The sequence below is a fragment of the Glycine max genome, chromosome 8 (assembly GCF_000004515.6).
Source record: "Glycine max cultivar Williams 82 chromosome 8, Glycine_max_v4.0, whole genome shotgun sequence".
NCBI classification, from domain to species: domain Eukaryota; kingdom Viridiplantae; phylum Streptophyta; class Magnoliopsida; order Fabales; family Fabaceae; genus Glycine; species Glycine max.
Genome location: NC_038244.2, coordinates 9,293,986 through 9,311,508, shown reverse-complemented (window position 1 = coordinate 9,311,508; position 17,523 = coordinate 9,293,986). Strand labels below are relative to the sequence as shown.

Sequence of the window (17,523 nt, the reverse complement as noted above, 5' to 3'; positions counted from 1 at the left end):
CAAGAACAGTTGCATGTATGAGTAAGACCTTGAATTCATAGTAACTGAAATATGAAATAGACATATATAGAAGCCTATCTTACAGGAGTAATATGGAAAGTAAACAGAAGTTGACAAAATATGCCACGGTGCAATCTCTGTACTCAGAGTATCTGTATACATACTAAATAGTCCATAACATAGTACTGAGGGGAATACTTAAATGAATTCCCTCCATTGAGTTCTGCATATTTCCTAGGCTTTAGCATATTCCTATATATCACACTAGATGTCAAATACAAACAATAGGAAATCTAAGTCTTTCTCCTTCTCAAGCTTAAACTCTTCAACTGCACAAGAGTACAAGATAAAAGAACAACAATTAGATTTATGTTTGCTCATTAATTTCAAATATACAATGAGTCAAGTCTCCATGGTACACACAAATATGCCTGTCAACTAACAAATAACTTCAATGTTAAAACATTACTTTTGCAATGCAAATTAGTTCCGTTCTGTATATATTTTGTATTTTATATTAGGACTTGTTTACTCATTCACTCCCCATTATCTCATCTCTTTGTTTTGGGAAATCAAGTCATGGGACGTGTATATATCTGCTAATTCAAGCTATTATTGCAACTAAAATTCAATTTATGTTGAGAAAACAATTATTTAAACCCAACTAAAGAAATTCATTTGCCACATATATGCTTTTCTTCTTTCATTTATATTAATCCTAATTTCTTTCACGAATCATCTTTACTAATGGTTCAATTCTCCTATTATTACCTTTTTAACTGACATGTTATGACTATTGGGGATTTGGGATTTTCTGAAATCATAAATGTAGTTGACTCTTTTGTATGAAGAACAACTATATCCACAAGCATGTCCGTTTTTGTATCTTGAAAGACTCGTTAATTTGTTAGAATGATTCTTTTTTATGCTTTATATATATATATATATATATATATATATATATATATATATATATATATATATATATATATATATATATATATATATATATATATATATATATATATATATATATATAAAAGTAAAACTCAAATACTTGATAGTTTTCAATAACTTAGGCATATTACTCAAGTACTCATCTAGACCCCTTGGTTGTGCTTGTGCATGTGTGTGAAATATTTTTTTCCCCTTTTCACCATATTATATATAGGGGCAAGTTAATATCTATCCATAAAACCATTGGCTCTATGAGATTTGTTAATATGTAGTGACTAGTGATTTAATCATTAAGGAATTAAAACCAAATACACATCAAGTTATAGAATGAATGCGAAGCTTACACAAATTGAAGGGACATGTCTTGCCCGGCATACTGATTATTATTATTAGGTTGTAATCCAGTCACTTGGAAGAAGCCGCGAGAGTCAAACTGAGATTGCATCGATTCATAGCTTGTGGTTCCAGACAACCCGTTAACATTATGGTGACTCCTCTCACCTTCTCCTATCTACACACTCAAAAAAACACAAAAAATATTGATATAATGAAACTACAATGCAAACGTCACACATAAAAAAAATAAAAGAGTGAAGATTGATGATATAGAGTGACAAACCTTTGCTCTAAGAAGCTGGTTGTCATTGTGCAAGTATATCTCCTGTGCAATCTACATATTAGTTACTATGTATACTTTGAAAGCCGTTGTAGAAGAAATTTTGTACATCCCCTCACACACACAAAAATAAATAAATTAAAACTAATAGGCACCTATATATAGATTTATTTTGGGATAAGGATGAACATATAGTCTAAGCCAAAGTTTCATCAGGTTAGGGAAATATATATACAATTTGTCCAACTTTACACCGTCTACAATATTGTGATATGGTTAGATATCAGTGTCTCACATATTTGCTTTAAATTTGATATTTTTATTGTGAAATTGTTTTTTTTATTTAGAGAGTTTAATAAAATTTATTGCAATTTTATTTCTTGAATAACTAATTAAAAATGTTGGAAATTTTTTGCATAGAAATAGTATATAATATATTGAACTAAATATATCTATAATATTATAAAGTGTAAATATAAAATTCCACGCTCACAGATTAATAATTATATGATCTAATTCAGTTTTATTTATTCGTGACAATATTTGCGGCTATAATTCACATATATACACAAGATTCAATCCTTAAAAATTTTCATTTTCTTTCTAGATCTTATCTTCTAATTAGTTTCCTTCCGCTGGGGATCTTAGGCCTTATTGAGTGGCATCTTTTCAAGATGGTTCCTCTTTAATTAGGCTCTAGGAGCTACTCAAGCTATCATGAATAGTAGTCATGCAGCAATGATCTATCCTCACTACCATCTTTGGAAATTAACCTCCAAATTTGACCCAGAGGAAACTGACAAACAAACAGAATGAAGAACATTGTAGAGCCCTAATACAGATATTTGTGAAATCCTAACTAGAGGCCATTGGGATAAACCTAATAAACTTGATTAAATTGTAATGGGATTAGAAATGCAAAAAAAAAAGAACTTAAAATTAAAACATGAATACAAGGAAAACATTAATTACCCTTTTCTTCATGTGCTCAATTTCTGCAAATAGCATCTCATTCTATTGTAGGTGTTTGGGAAGTAGCACATGAAAACAAAGGAAGAAAGGACAAAATTAGATCAACATATATATAGTAAATCTGCATATTTTATTCTTTCAAAATCATAGAAAGAAACTTCTTGTTACTAGAAATACCTTCTTGGAACGAATTCTGCTGATTCCTTTTTCTAATTTAGTCTCTAGGTTTTTGAGATCCTTGCCATTCATGGTGCTCAAACCCTCACCCATCATTTGCCTGCAATTCAAAACATGTTTACCAAATATTGGAGTAATACTTGAGATCCTCTTCATATGTTTTTTTAATATTTTTCAATTATTATTTTTTATTGTAGTGAAAATTTTCTTCTCCCGTTAGTAATACGTGAACGACTAATGCCACTTGCCTATTGTGATTCTGCAGATTGCTGATCTGCACACGCAGTTTGGCTGCTTCTTGCTGATAAAACTGAGATTTGAAATCATGGTTAAAAAAGTTAGTTTATTCATTGCAATTACATTCAAATTCCTTTTCTGGAAGATATTAATTTAATGTATCTATCATTGTTTAATTAGTTTCAAATGAAGTTTCTCTTGAAAAAAACGTAGAGAAGGACATGATAATGAATACCTGAGCATTAGCCTCAGAAGCAGATCGTCCACCACTAGATGAATCTGAACTTGCTTTCTTGTACCTCTCAATTGAAGCTTTGACGCTATAATGACAAACAATAGGATCACTTACAATTTATATATTCATTGTGCTAAGTGATATGACAATGGTATCTAAGTGATAAAGGACCATTGTGAAAGAACATTATATAAGCACAAAAAATAACTTTTTTTTTAATCTAATAATCTGCAAGAGTAAGATCCCTGTTACGAAAAAAAAAAACCTTATATGCATTCACACAAGTTGTCCTGTTACAAGAGTATAACTAACCCAAAAGTCAAAGAACATGATTGACGACCAAAATATTCCGGTATAGCTAGCATTCAATCTCCTTCTCCAGTAACAAAAGTTTTTGGAAAATATTATTGATAGGCGAAGAAACAAAAAAGTTCAGAATGATAACAAATAATTAATCTTAGTAACTTGTTGGCTGCCTTAGTCTTACAAAATTTGTAATCTGCATCCTAACTAGGATAGTTATATTAAATGCTTTATGCTTTAGGTTCCTTGTGATTATTAACCCCTTACCCTGCAACTTAATTGATTATAAAAAGGTTTTTGTGAATCCTAGTTCAACCAAACAGTGCACGGGCTTTCGATATGACTAGCCCCGGATTTTCTATCTTGTATCCTTAACCCATGTTGAGGGTAAGTAATTTGGAAATCAGAAAATTTTCCTTGCATGGTTGAAGAGAAAGATCAGGAAAATTGTCACATTAACTACATTTATGGTTTGACTGTATAAATTACTAGGATAATATTATTAATGAAAATTTATAATATAAACTAAACTTTACCATTGAATTTTTGTATGAATTAGTATTGTATATATATATATCACATCTCTTGAATTTATATTCCTTTATTTATTTATTTTTTCTCTTCGTGAAACTGTCAGCTTTATTGGATTTACATCTTCTAGATTTATTTATTTTTTCTCTTCGTGAAACTGTCAGCTTTATTGGATTTACATCTTCTAGATTTCATAGAATAATAAAGTGTAAATAATTAGTAATGAAAATGTAGTTAGTAAATTCTAAAAATTCACAACTGGTAAATAACTTTAAATTCTATAAATACAAACAACTAATTTTAAAATCAGTATTATCATTTTACCACTAACTCTAAGGCATTACAGTCTCTGGAACGTACATCTTCATCCGACCCTTTCAATTTGACCCTTTTTTTTTTTACTTTGTGCGTAAATAAAAAGAAAAAAAAAGGAACAACTGTGCTCGATTAATTTGAGGTCAAATCATCCAACTGGTTCAGTTAACCGAACCTCAAACGCAACTTTTCACAAAAGTAATAAACATCACATGATCTAATTATATCAGAAAGAAACCTCGACTGGAGTCAAAGTCTGATTGGATGTGATAAAAATAAAATCTTAAAAAACGAAAATTAGTGATGAAACAAAAAAACCTTTTCACTATAGCAATGAATTGATACCTTAATATCCTCGAGCCACTGATTGGCTGCTGCTGCCACGGTGGCACAGGTTCCCACAATATGATTGGTTCAACCATTTCTAGACCTATTTTTTTCTCTGCCACTTCGCATCTCACAGTGGATAATGCTCTCAACCACACCTCCTTGCTCACCTCGATTCTAACCATCTAAATTTGGTGCAAGATTTTTATGTTACATTTACTCAATATGATACCATATACTATGATTTTTAATTTATTAATTTTTTTAGTCTTTTCTGTGTGAAAGTGTGTACATCACAGCCGTTCATTTCAGCTACTGCAATATTATCAGCAAGCAAGAGCAGCAGTTGTACACTTTTCTATTGCATAGAAGAAGCCAAAATGCTCAGAACTCTCTCATTGGCTCTCTCAAATTATCGTACGTTGTATCTGACCCCATTTACATCACTCACTCACCCTCTCTCTCTCGTATTCATTCAGCTTAAAAAACCCTTCTTTTTCTTTCTCAGTTTACAACTTTCACAAATATGTAAAGTTCAAGATCTTGAGCAAATGCAGAGGCTCCAACAGCTACAAGTGAAATTATGATGATGCAGCGTTTTGGACCCTCATTGTTTCATCACTCTCATTGTCTTTTGCTGTTTTCCAAGCTATGTAAAAGAATTTTTTTACTCTATGCTGAAGAGTGTTTCCCATTGGAGGGGGTGTTGTAGAAGATCCAACTTTTAGGGTTCAGATGCAAGAGTTAAAGAGATGCGAATTCCATCTTCCAAGTATGACTTAGTTAAACTCTTTTCAAAAGTCAAGAACTGAAAAATCACGTGTGACGTGTTCAAAGATTCTTCCAACCAAGACAAAAATAAAATAAAAATCTTAGTCTAGAGCCACCCTTTATTTTCCTGAAAGCCCTAACCATAGTTACCAAACTCCATTTCCTAAAATGGGGAAAATCAACGAGCAATAAAATATTGAGATTAACTTTGATTATTTTCTGGTCATGCTGAGATGAGAAAAACCGTTTCTTTCTTTTTTCTTCCCCCTTTGCTAATTAGTTATGCTCAATTCATGTAGTAGTCCCTAATAAAACCCTAATTTCTAGGGTTATTTTTAGCCCAGTACGAGATTTTGTTGCAATGGGTTAAAAAAACCATTTTTTTAAAAAAAATTACCCCTTTACTTATTCCAGTTTAACTCATTGAGTCATTGACAATTTGTTGAAACTGTACTATGATTTTTTCTTTTTTGTCTAATCATCAACTGGTTTGTTACTAAGGAAATTGGGCTAATGGAAAAGATGACAGCTTTAGCTTTTTAGTTTTAGATGAGTAAAGAAAGAGAGAGAGAAGGAGGGGAGTGATAGAAGGGGAAAGAGGAAAAAGGAAACAGAAAGTTTATGAGAGTTTTAGGGATTGGCTGATCTCACAGGCCTTCATAATTTCCCTAAATCCTTTCCTCGTGCTACTATAGTTAACAACCATAGTGCTTCTATATCTATCGCGTACACCAGATCTATGTGCCCACCAAATCAAGAACTAAGAAAATAATTGTTATGAACAGAAAAAAAGAGAACAAGAATGAGTTTAAAAGCTCATAGAAGAAAGGATAAAAAAAAAGAAGCCAAAATAGAAGAAACAAAGACTAGTGAACCGTGATTATAGAAAACAGACAAATAAAAAGAGGAAAAATTAACTCTATTTATATTCTAACTACATCACAAAAGGGGTTAGGTTCTTTGTGCTTAACTCCATCAGAAGCAGCATAAACAATATTTCTAACATGGAAAAAACTGAAAAACAAAAATAGGAAAAGAATGAAAGGAAAATTGGGAAGAACACATAAATTAAGCTTGAAAAATATTTTTGAAGAGATTGAAGAAAAGCAAGCAGGTACCTGTTATTAGCATATTCATAGAGGCGGCCACGGTTTGAAAAGACAATTAGAGCAACCTCTGCATCACAAAGCACAGATAACTCATATGCCTTCTTGAGCAAGCCATTTCTGCGCTTGCAGAAGGTAACTTGTCGACTGGTGGTGTTCTCAATCCTCTTGATCTCAATCTTCCCTCTTCCCATCTTTCTCTGGGGAGACTCTGATGACATGGATTGGTTTGGAAAAGCCATGTTTTTGCAAGCTGAATCAAGTAAAAGTATCACATATCATTTTATTGTCCTCATATAAACACACCCACACACACAAAGTATGTCTTCACAAAACACATAAGTAAATTTGATCTTTCAGCTATCTTTGTCAGGTTAGGAAGCATCTGAGAAGAAAAGTAGAAGAAAATGGAAGATTGGAACAACCTCTTCACCCCTCAAAGACTAATCAAGCTGAATCAAGTAAAAGATTATATCATTTTATTATTCTCATATAATCACACACACACACACAGAAAGTATATCTTGACAAGACACATAAGTAAATTTTGATCTTTCAGCTATTTTTGTCAGGTTAGGAAGAATTTGAAAAGAAAAGTAGTAGAAGAAAATGAAAGCTTGGAACAGCCTCTTCACTTCACCCCTCAAGAACTTAATCCAACATTAAAATCATGAGCTATTTATATATATTTATCTCCAAAAAGTTTCATTTGCTTGTAATAGCTAGTTTGCAATCTAGGTGTATTGCAAAATCTTGGTTTCAAGGGAAAAAAATGTTTGATTTACCCCAAAAAGAGGTGAACCATTGAGAAAGGATTTTAGATGATGTTTCAGTATTTTACTCAACTAACCTGGTGAGGAAACAAAGTGAAGAAGTTATGTTCAGGACAGGAGAGCAGGTTCCAGCCCTTAGAAGAATAGTGTATATATTTTTCTCACTTTTGTCCACTTAGCAGATCAGGCAGGAGATATCAGAAAATGAAACCAAAGTAACCAAAAATGGGTATTTATAAAGTGAAAAACAACTTTTCTTCCATAATGGTTTATGCATATATGAAACAAAGTGTGTGTATACACACACACACACTCATCTGCATCTGTATATATTTTATTCACTTTTCTTTGTTTCTTTTGTTTTTATTTATTGAATCACTTGAGGTGAATCAAATTAATTGAATTTTGTTAACATTTTTTATTTTAACTTTTAAGAAATTCATTCACCAAGTGAGGGAAGTAGGGCATGAGAGAGAGATAGAGATCTTGAAACAATTATTAATGGGGTGAAAGGGACGTGGAGCGAAGTTGAAAACTTCGAACAAGAGACATTCCATGATATGATTCAGTCAGTGGAACCTCTTTTCTCTTGTGTATCTCGTGTGAGGTTTTAAATTGTGATGGTGGTTTTGTGATCATTAATTCTTGATATTGTGAAAATTGTGAACAAATATGACTCAATTCTTGATGTTGCATTGTTTTTTTTTCTCTCTTAAAATTCAGTTTAATTTTCAAAAAATATAAAGTAATAGATAATACAATATTAAAAATTCAATTAAAAAAACTGGTCTCTGTGCATTTAAAATTATTATTAAAAAGAATGCAAAAGGTCTATGCAATGTGTTTTACGTACCAATTAATTTTATGTGTTGTTAATTGATATTCAGTGTCACAATTTACAATGCAAGTATAAAAATTTTATTCACAATGTCAAATGAACTTTCTTTATACAAAAAAAAAAAAGAAAGTAAAAAAAAAAAAAATCACCATTGTCAAACGAACCTTTTGAAACTTTGCGCATAAAAAGTAAAAATATGTGTTTCTTCTTTCCTATTTCATGTGTACGTTAACTCGAGTTTAAACACTAGTCAATTAAAAATTGTAATATGTTTTTTCATAAGTAATGTTTTTTTTATATAAATAGTAGATATTATTAAGCGTGCAAGTTAACTAACCTAAAATTCTTCAACATAATTAAAACTCTCGAGTATGAGTCTTAGACATGCCGTTACAATTTATACTATTAACATAATTAATTACAAAAAAAATATTTTTAAAAATAAACTATAAGAATATATAAAGTTTTAAAAATAGGAAACAAAAGAAAAATAAGGTGTTTTTTATAATTACAAATAAGAGTGGAAAAAAGAAGATAGAAAAGGAAAATAGGCGTGATCCTGTTCCAAGTAAAAGTTTCCTTTAACTTCTACACATATTTAATGCATCATGTTCCTAATTTTCCATTTTGGGTACTCTACGAACAAGTGTTTCAAACCATTCTCATTCTTCTGGGTATTGTATTAACTTTTCTAACAAACTGACAATCACGAACAACGCGGTATTATTATTTTTAGTCCTTTTTGAAGGTTCTATCTCCCACTAATATTTACAATGAGAATGAATACCATATTAAACCTCCCTTTAAATATGTGTGCTTAATCTTGGAATTGTATTAGTTATTAGTTATACCGTGAGACATCTTTCGTCATTGTAATTGACAGCACATTGTACCTCCATTCGGTAAACCAAAAGTTGAAAGCAATTGCTATGTGAATGTGACAACGTGAGTTAATTCATCTCCTCACGTCCTTGTGCTGGGTCACCCTTATTTATTAGATGATATGTCTAGTATGGATCAGGAAGACAAGAATCTTTGGTGAATCACATTTAACAGCCGTTGGATTAATCTTCTTTTGTTAGTAGGATGCACGTTTCACACAAAATTCCTTCTCTCTTGGGTTTTCTTCCTCGTCATTCTCTGCTCTCTTCAACAACGAAAAAAGAAACAAGTCGTTTGGACGATGTTGTCATGCTCTTTGATGGATTCCATGACTTGCCGACAACCAAAGCCCGACGGTGTTGAGGCTACCGTAGAACTTCCTATGGTATCAAGTATACCTACAGCGGTAAGGAGTGATTGAGAAAAGAATCGATTTTTTTTTGTGTTGAATCGTAAAGGAGTGATTTTTTTTCTGTAAACTTTTAAGTGTATTTTTTTTTTCAGAACAACGATTTCTTCTTCTTCTTCGTTTGCAATTATTGATTCCTCTATCTAACAATTTTGATTTGGGTTGAATCTTGGTTTTATGGGTTTGAATGACCTTTGTTATCAATTATATATGGATTTTGGATTCATGAGTATGGCTCCATATGAGTTCCAAGATTGCTTTTTTGGACCTGATTTGTTATTATGTTTTATCAGAAACAATCTTGGATCTGATTTTGGGGGAGGAGAGCTTCCTGCAGCATTTGGGGCGGTGGTGGGTACGTCTGGACGGAGCCTCCGGAGGTGCTCGAGAGTGGCCGGAAACGGAAAAGAGTCTGCAGCAGAAGGAGGAAGAGTAGGAACGATAGAGTTTTATTATGGAGGGTGTATAATGCGGCTGTGCACCTTAGATTAATCCAAGAGTCACTATCATTTGTGCTTGGTGGACCACTACTACCACAGAAGCCATCTATTTATTATACATATATTATATACATGCATGATATATGTAAAATCAATTACACAAAAAAAATGTAAAATTAAATTTTAATTTTTTTTCATCTTTAACATACTTTCATAAGTAACCCACTAGGTTGTCTTAGTGACGAGGGTTAGGATAAATACATGATTTAAGTTCAATTCTTGCATTATTTATTGTATAAAAAAACATATTTCGATAAAGTTGACACCGAATGACACTTATTATACATATTTGAAAATGTAATGTTAAATAATTTAATTATAATACACCGTTAACTAATTAAAAATTATTTTAAATAAGACTTTCATAGTAATTATATATTATAAAAATCAATGATTATTAATTATATGATAATTTATTATTAGATAATAGTATACAAAATTTTTACTTTGTCAATTTATTTTAATTGAAATTTATGTGCTTTTTCATACTTTATTTTATATGCATGTTCAAATTTTAGTTTTCTATTTTAACATGCCTTGATGGTATATGCAGAATGATATATAATTATTATCCAAATTTTAGTTTTTTAGTTTAACTATAGGGATTTTAAAATCAGAAAAGTTCTAAACACAAACAAAACACAATTTATTTTCTCTTCTCAAAACATAAACAAAAACACTACACACTATTACTCTCTTCTTTGAATATGACAATTCCTTTTTGATAGTTCTGGACGTTCTTCCAGTGAATGAGTTTCTTTTGTCTGCCATGTGGAGCAAGTGAGTCTCTCAGCACAATGCACAATCCCTCCTCCCCCGTTCAAGTAGAACATCTCTCCTTGGTGCTTCTCTATGTTTTTCAGACGAGGGGGTCTTTTTGTTTGTGTGGTTTTGACTTTCCTCAAACGATGTTTTAATTGAATAATTATTTGGTCACTCAACAATTGTGTTTACAGTATTTACTAAAACATAATCTGCATATTTATAGTGTTTTAACAACATTTAATATCATCTGCATAATTGCATTTAAACACAAACACTAATTATATTTTATTTTGTATTTATGTATAATTTTTTTATTAGCATATTCAAGATTTACCCTATTCTTAATTTTTTTAAAATGTCATATTCTCAAATCTGAATTATACCATATATGTATTTTATCACGTATCTAAGCGTCATAAATTATTGGATTGTTTCATTCTAATTTTATTCAATGCAAGAATAATTCTGTGTGCTAAAATCGAGTGATATGACAAATGGAGTCATTTCTAACAATAGTTGATTTGATCTTAGCTACTTGATTTAATTCCTTTTTTGTGCATGGTTACAAAAGGTAGCTTATCCCAACCTGATCGAGTTTACCATCCATCCACGACCCAACTATGCATGCAACTCACACATATTTGACTTGATTGGACATAGCAAGTGAAATTGTCTAGTGGGTACACTTTGGTCTATTCATGGATTGTGCCTCATCACTCATTGTGGCACATAACACCTATCCACACCTATTGGCAAACATGTTAAACATAGCATTGACAGGCCGTTACATAGCAAGCACATGTTACTTATATTAGCCATGGTCCATAATGGACACCCAGAAAGTACCACCAACACTCCGCAATTATAGTTCATACGATAGAATTAACTAATTAGTACAAATTTTAAGTGTAGTAATTGGTAACCAATCAAAATTATTATGTTATCATAGTAATTTCTAATTTCATCTAGTAACCAAAACTGGAAGCGTGAAACCAGATGAAATATTGATTTTAATCGGAAAATTGTACTAATATAACTAAGTTTGATCTGTTTAATTAACCATTTATTCCCTTCTTATTGTCCGTTTGCAGACTTTGCTGTTTTAGGTCTACATAAGTCGTCAATGTTGATTTCAGTGATTGGGCATTTGGGCTTGGCTTAGTAGTTAAAGAGTTTAAATTACTGTAGTCGCGGTTATTCATCATCATGCTGTCATTTTTTGTATATGAAAGAAACAGAAAGATGTATGGATAACAAAATTATCGATTGTATTAATCATCACAACAATGGCAGTTCAAATCGTGTCACACTGTCACATCCCATGTGATCGACGAATTAAATTTTGTTCGATCATAAAAGATGTATGGATACCGAATTGTATTAATTGGTCACAAGAGAATTAATTTGTTCATAAAAGAAAAAGGAAGAAATATCTAGAAAATATTTTTATGCCAAATTAGTTTATACTTTATAGAATATTGGTTTTATTTAGAGCCCGAAAGATACTTAAACAAAACAGAAACATGAAAACCGGTTTTATGCCCAATGGGATATTTTGAGATTGGAAAATAATCTATGGACAGTCAATGTTATATAACATATAGGTAGTCGAAAAGTTTTTATTTTTTTTTAAATCTTACATTGAAAAATTATGATGGTTGAGAATCAATTTTATTCTATTTTCTTGCAAAAACATCTTTAAGAGGAGGTGGGAATCCAAATTTTCTGAGTGAAGGAAAATATTTATTTACACAAAATAATTATATTATTCTTTTTTACAATTACAAATTAGAATCTACTAAAGCTGATGTTTATCCAAAACTTCAGTCTCCACTGTTGTTATATTATGTTACTCCTCCACAATCCCGCTTTTCCGTCTACTTTGAAGTAGTATTTATGGTATATTTTGAGTTTTATATTTCTATATTTTTTGGTGTTTCTCAATTGTCTAAAGCTTTTATATTTTACATTATCATTGTTAAGTATTACAATATAGATCACTTGCATTTATTTTTCTATTGTCCTACTAATTTTAACAATAACAATCAATCATTCTATGAATACAAAACAAAAAATAAAACATTAATTTAATCATTAGGATGCATTTTTTTGATAAAAATTCTTATATACGTAGGAAAGTTATAATGTAATAAAACGTGAGAATTTTATTTTCCAAGAAATATATTAAGACTAACCAAACTTATTTGTATACATTTCCAGAATTCATGATTGTCAATAATTGAGTTTCCAATAAATTATGATTTCAGCTATCAAGTCCGCAGGTGAGAGAGGAAAAAGGAGAAGAAAAAAAAATATAAATATATTAATTATATGATGTAATAAGATGGGAGAGATAGAAAGACATGATGAGTGTTGATTAAGTGCTTCGGCTTGTGCTTAAGAAATACTCCAGAGTTCTTATTCATGGCATCCTGGTCGTAATGGACTGGTAAGGTTATTTTAGGAATTGATTAATTTAACTAAAATAATGCCATGATGAACCATAAACCAGATTGAACCACATGGAACTTTGCCCCATGCATCCAACATCATTGCAAGTTGCAACTGCTCTGCTACACCTCTGCTGTTTCTCTGTGACAACATCTTCATCTAATCCATACTACCACCTTCCAGGCTTCCACAACGGAGATTTTTGGTATAATAGTTTTTTTTTTCCCTTTCAAACAAGTATACTCATGGAAACCTTTTAATCTTCTATTAGCCCTGCCCTCCTTGGGGTATTTTAAGGATAAAGAAGCTCTAGTGAAGCAAAAGCAGCGTTGGTGCATGAAGCAAAGATTCTATTAGCCCAGTACTTAGTTTCTACTTTTTTGAGGCCCATAATTATGAAGGCATTATTAATCTGCATAAGTTTCGCTGTAGGAAAAAGATTGTAGACATGAACATAGAAATAGAAAAAGATAAGAGATTAATGATGTGACATGATAACAAAAAATAAATGGTATAGCCTGAGTATTGAGCCTCCAAATATGATGACTTTTGTTGAAACAACTCTATTGACAAATTAGACTTAAGTGAACTTTAACTAACAAGAGAAAGTATGCTACTACTAGTACACTAAGTTATAACAATATACACGCATAGTGCAGCTCTGTACAGTTGTGTAATCAAATATAGTTTGATTTTATATATGCCAAGAGCCTTAATACAAGTAACAACACTGGTAGTTTCCATGCTCCATAGTAGAAACAATTAAGTACTACTAGTGCCTTATTATTTCACATTATTATTATTATTATTATGTAGAGTTTGGAAAATGGTAAGCAGTAGCACTCAGAAAGACTAAAGAACACAGCTGGAGAGAATAATAAAAAACTTTTATCAGAGTTGTGGATTTTGCTAGTATTGATTGAAGTTGAGAAGCTAATTTGTTGGAGTGAGAGTGCATTCAGCAATTTTCTCCGGGGGAATCGCCCACACCGAATACACCGCCTGACTTGCCATAATCGCAATTTCACTCAAACTGGAACCAGAATGATTAGGATTTAGAGTCAGAGTGCGTTGGTTAGTTATGCTTCGATTGAAGATTGAACCGTGTGATGTGTGGGTGTGGCATAAGGCATATTCCCGGTATATACTCTCTTCTCTCCCATGATTAATTAAGGATAACCATAAAAGTTATGAAACTCGATCCCATCATTCATCTTCTTGAGGTGATAAGTAAGTGGTCCGATCTGTGGATCAGAAATTGATTCGATTTGATATGATATATATTAAAAAATTTAAAATTATATATGTTTCTATTATATATAAAAATATAACTAAAATTATTTGATTAAGAATAATTTATTCATACTCCAAAATCTAAAATAACAATTAAAATATTAAAGTTGATAACATAAGTTTACAAATAATAATTCAATAACAAAATTACATAAGTTCCTAATTTTTTTTAGAGTGTTTTGGAGTATTTTTTTATGTTTTTTTACGTGAATCAGATACGTCCGGTTCACGGGTTTTCAAAATTGGTGACCGGTGAGTATATTTTTAAAAAATGAAATTCAAAACTCAAAAGCATAATAAGAGTTGAACCTTTAAATATTACATAAACTCAAAATCCTTTTTTAGAGTGTTTTGGAGTATTTTTTTATGTTTTTTTAAGTGAATCAGATACGTCCGGTTCACGGGTTTTCAAAATTGGTGACCGGTGAGTATATTTTTAAAAAATGAAATTCAAAACTCAAAAGCATAATAAGAGTTGAACCTTTAAATATTACATAAACTCAAAATCCTTTTTTAGAGTGTTTTGGAGTATTTTTTTATGTTTTTTTTACGTGAATCAGATACGTCCGGTTCATGGGTTTTCAAAATTGGTGACCGGTGAGTATATTTTTAAAAAATGAAATTCAAAACTCAAAAGCATAATAAGAGTTGAACCTTTAAATATTACATAAACTCAAAATCCTTTTTCTTTTCTGAAAATGTCTTTTGAGAATAATATATATTTATTTCATAAATGTATTTTAAAAAATATGATATATATATCTGGAAATGGCGATGTGATTTTTATGGCAAGGGAGATACAGCTGAAGACCATTCAGTTATTACCTATCACCCAAGAGAGAACAGAGCAGAGTTTATTAAAATTTCCAACGATGGAGTTTTGTTGAATACCACTGATTAATTATGTTCAAAGTTTAGTTTTGCCTTATCGTAATTGACTTCCTCCTCTGTAATGCTTGACTTATCTGGATTTATGTTAAATCAAGTGGTTTTAGAACCTTGTCATTTCATATCTGGACAAGACATGTAGTATCAATATGTTTTTGTGGTTCTGCAGTTTGACTAATTTGGTGGTTGATTCTATTGACTATTGTTATTATGGTTGTATCAAAATCTTTAGAATAGATGAAGTTATTTCAATTTCTATTTATTATAAAAGATTTTCCCAAAAGGAAATTCCTAGACATCTATTCTCTCCTTTTCAAAAACTTTAAAACATAAAGGCCCATTCAGTGCACAAGGTTTCGAATTAGTGGAGCCTTGGGAGGAAGACAGCCTTGCCCACTTAAGCGTTGAGGCTGAATCTAAGCCCATGACCTCTAGAACCAGTTCCGTTTGAAATTTGGAATTGGATTGATGATGTTTGACAACGTTAGAAGAAGTAGCATTTTAATTGGTAAAAGATCATTTTTGTATTACACTAGGACCAACTATACATCAGTTTTAGGACTTATCCTATGATCAAGTGAAGTGGGAATGTGGGATTGAACCTGTAAATAACTCTACGAGGTAGAAACTCTATTTTCACTGCAGCTTCTGTGTCCTGTCCAAGTGAAATATAATCCTTTCTATTCTTCTCCCGAATAAAAGAAGAAAAAAAAGTGAATTTAAGTAAAACAAATTCCACGAGAATCTGTCAATGAAAAATTATGCACTAGATATACAAGTCCGACTCAAACAATCGGTCAGTGATTTTACCTAAGTCAAATTATGTGCATTGCCATAGTAATTGAATACAATAGTCACATTAATTATACACACTAGAACTAGGACAATACCTTTGAATACGCACCAGAGCTAGAGTTAGAGGTAAATAGGTAATGTAAACATTATATTTATGAGCCTTTTGGAGGGTCAAAGTTTCATATACTTAGACAAAGATATTTTGTAGAGTTCCCTACTCTTACTTGCATAATTGAATAAAGAGATTTCTCTAAAGGATTGTTGTTGTAACCGTATGATATCAATGATGTCATTTGTATTATGTGCATCATGATTTTTCTCTACTCTAATTTAAATATATTTTTTTTGTTTTTTCTTCTTCCATACAACCAAATTCACCCTAAAGAAAAAGGCTAGATTTGACTTTCAGGGGAACTTGGCCCTTATTAGAATACTTTAGTAGAATTGTTCCACTAATCAAGATATGTATTATTTACTTAATTAAATGAAAAAACCTTAAATATCAATCAGTATGAAAATGAACAGAATAAATTTTTTTTATGAAATTTAAAACATTAATTACACTTCTTAACTCATTTATAAAAATCGTCAAACAAAAGGAAGTAACAAGTTAAAAATTGGAAAATAAGCCGGACATTCAAATAAATAGGAGTGGAAAAGAACGAAAATGACATGTAGTACATGGAAATTAAAGATTAACATAACATAAACCGAAAACTGTAGACATTACTACAAGAAAAAGAAAAGGAAATTAACACTAGAGTAGAGACAAGGATTCAGCAATGAATACATCAACATGTGGCATGTCATTGTGAGGTTGATTAAGTGGTATTCCGTTCGAAGCATCCATGAAGCAACAATCATAGAACAACTGTGTCTCCTGTGCCTCATCGAACATCAAGTAGTTGGTGGAGTTAATGAAACTGATAATTTCGTTCAGAGAGTTCAATCTGTTCGTTGCTCAGTTCCGGGCGCCATTTGAGCCCTCAGAATCAAGTAGTTGGGTGTTCTCCTATCACCAGAGAGATAACAGCATGGAGTGTGCTAAAATTCCCAACCAAGCACTTTGGTTGGATTCCACTAATTATGTTCAAAGTTTAGTTTTGCCTTATCGTAAGGGACTTCCTCCTCTGTCATGCTTGGCTTATATGGATTTATGTTAAATCAAGTAAGTGGTTTTAGAACCTTTCCATTTCATATATGGACATGTAGTATGAATATGTTTCTGTGGTTCTTCAGTTTGACTAATTTTGTGGTTGATTCTATTGGCTGTTGTTATAATGGTTGTATCAAAATCTTTGGAATAGATGAGGTTATTTTAATTTTCTATTCCTAGACTTGCAATCAACAGTAAAAATAGAAATCAAATATGTCCAAAGGCA

General features: G+C 31.3%; 1 protein-coding gene across 1 annotated transcript; it reads right to left on the bottom strand.

Moving 5' to 3' along the window:
* Positions 1-17: 17 nt before the first annotated feature.
* LOC100776263 (floral homeotic protein AGAMOUS-like) lies at positions 18-7,513 on the bottom strand. Its single transcript, NM_001255240.3, has 9 exons — positions 7,398-7,513; positions 6,560-6,800; positions 3,195-3,279; positions 2,971-3,032; positions 2,723-2,822; positions 2,546-2,587; positions 1,577-1,618; positions 1,302-1,468; positions 18-329 (listed from the first exon to the last, which is right to left on the bottom strand). Exons 2-9 carry the CDS (start codon positions 6,787-6,789, stop codon positions 326-328), a joined length of 732 nt encoding a protein of 243 aa, NP_001242169.2. The 5' UTR covers positions 6,790-6,800; positions 7,398-7,513; the 3' UTR covers positions 18-325.
* Between the last annotated feature and the right edge of the window lie 10,010 nt (positions 7,514-17,523).

What these genes read in the sequence shown, in the direction of transcription:
- LOC100776263 (NM_001255240.3), bottom strand. Translation starts at nt 6,789, where the DNA reads ATGGCTTTTCCAAACCAATCCATGTCATCAGAGTCTCCCCAGAGAAAG. An exon ending in CTTCTGAGGCTAATGCTCAG is followed by an intron (nt 3,033 to 3,194) that starts GTATTCATTATC and finishes TTCAAATCTCAG; the next exon opens with TTTTATCAGCAAGAAGCAGC. An exon ending in ACCAGCTTCTTAGAGCAAAG is followed by an intron (nt 1,469 to 1,576) that starts GTTTGTCACTCT and finishes TTGAGTGTGTAG; the next exon opens with ATAGGAGAAGGTGAGAGGAG.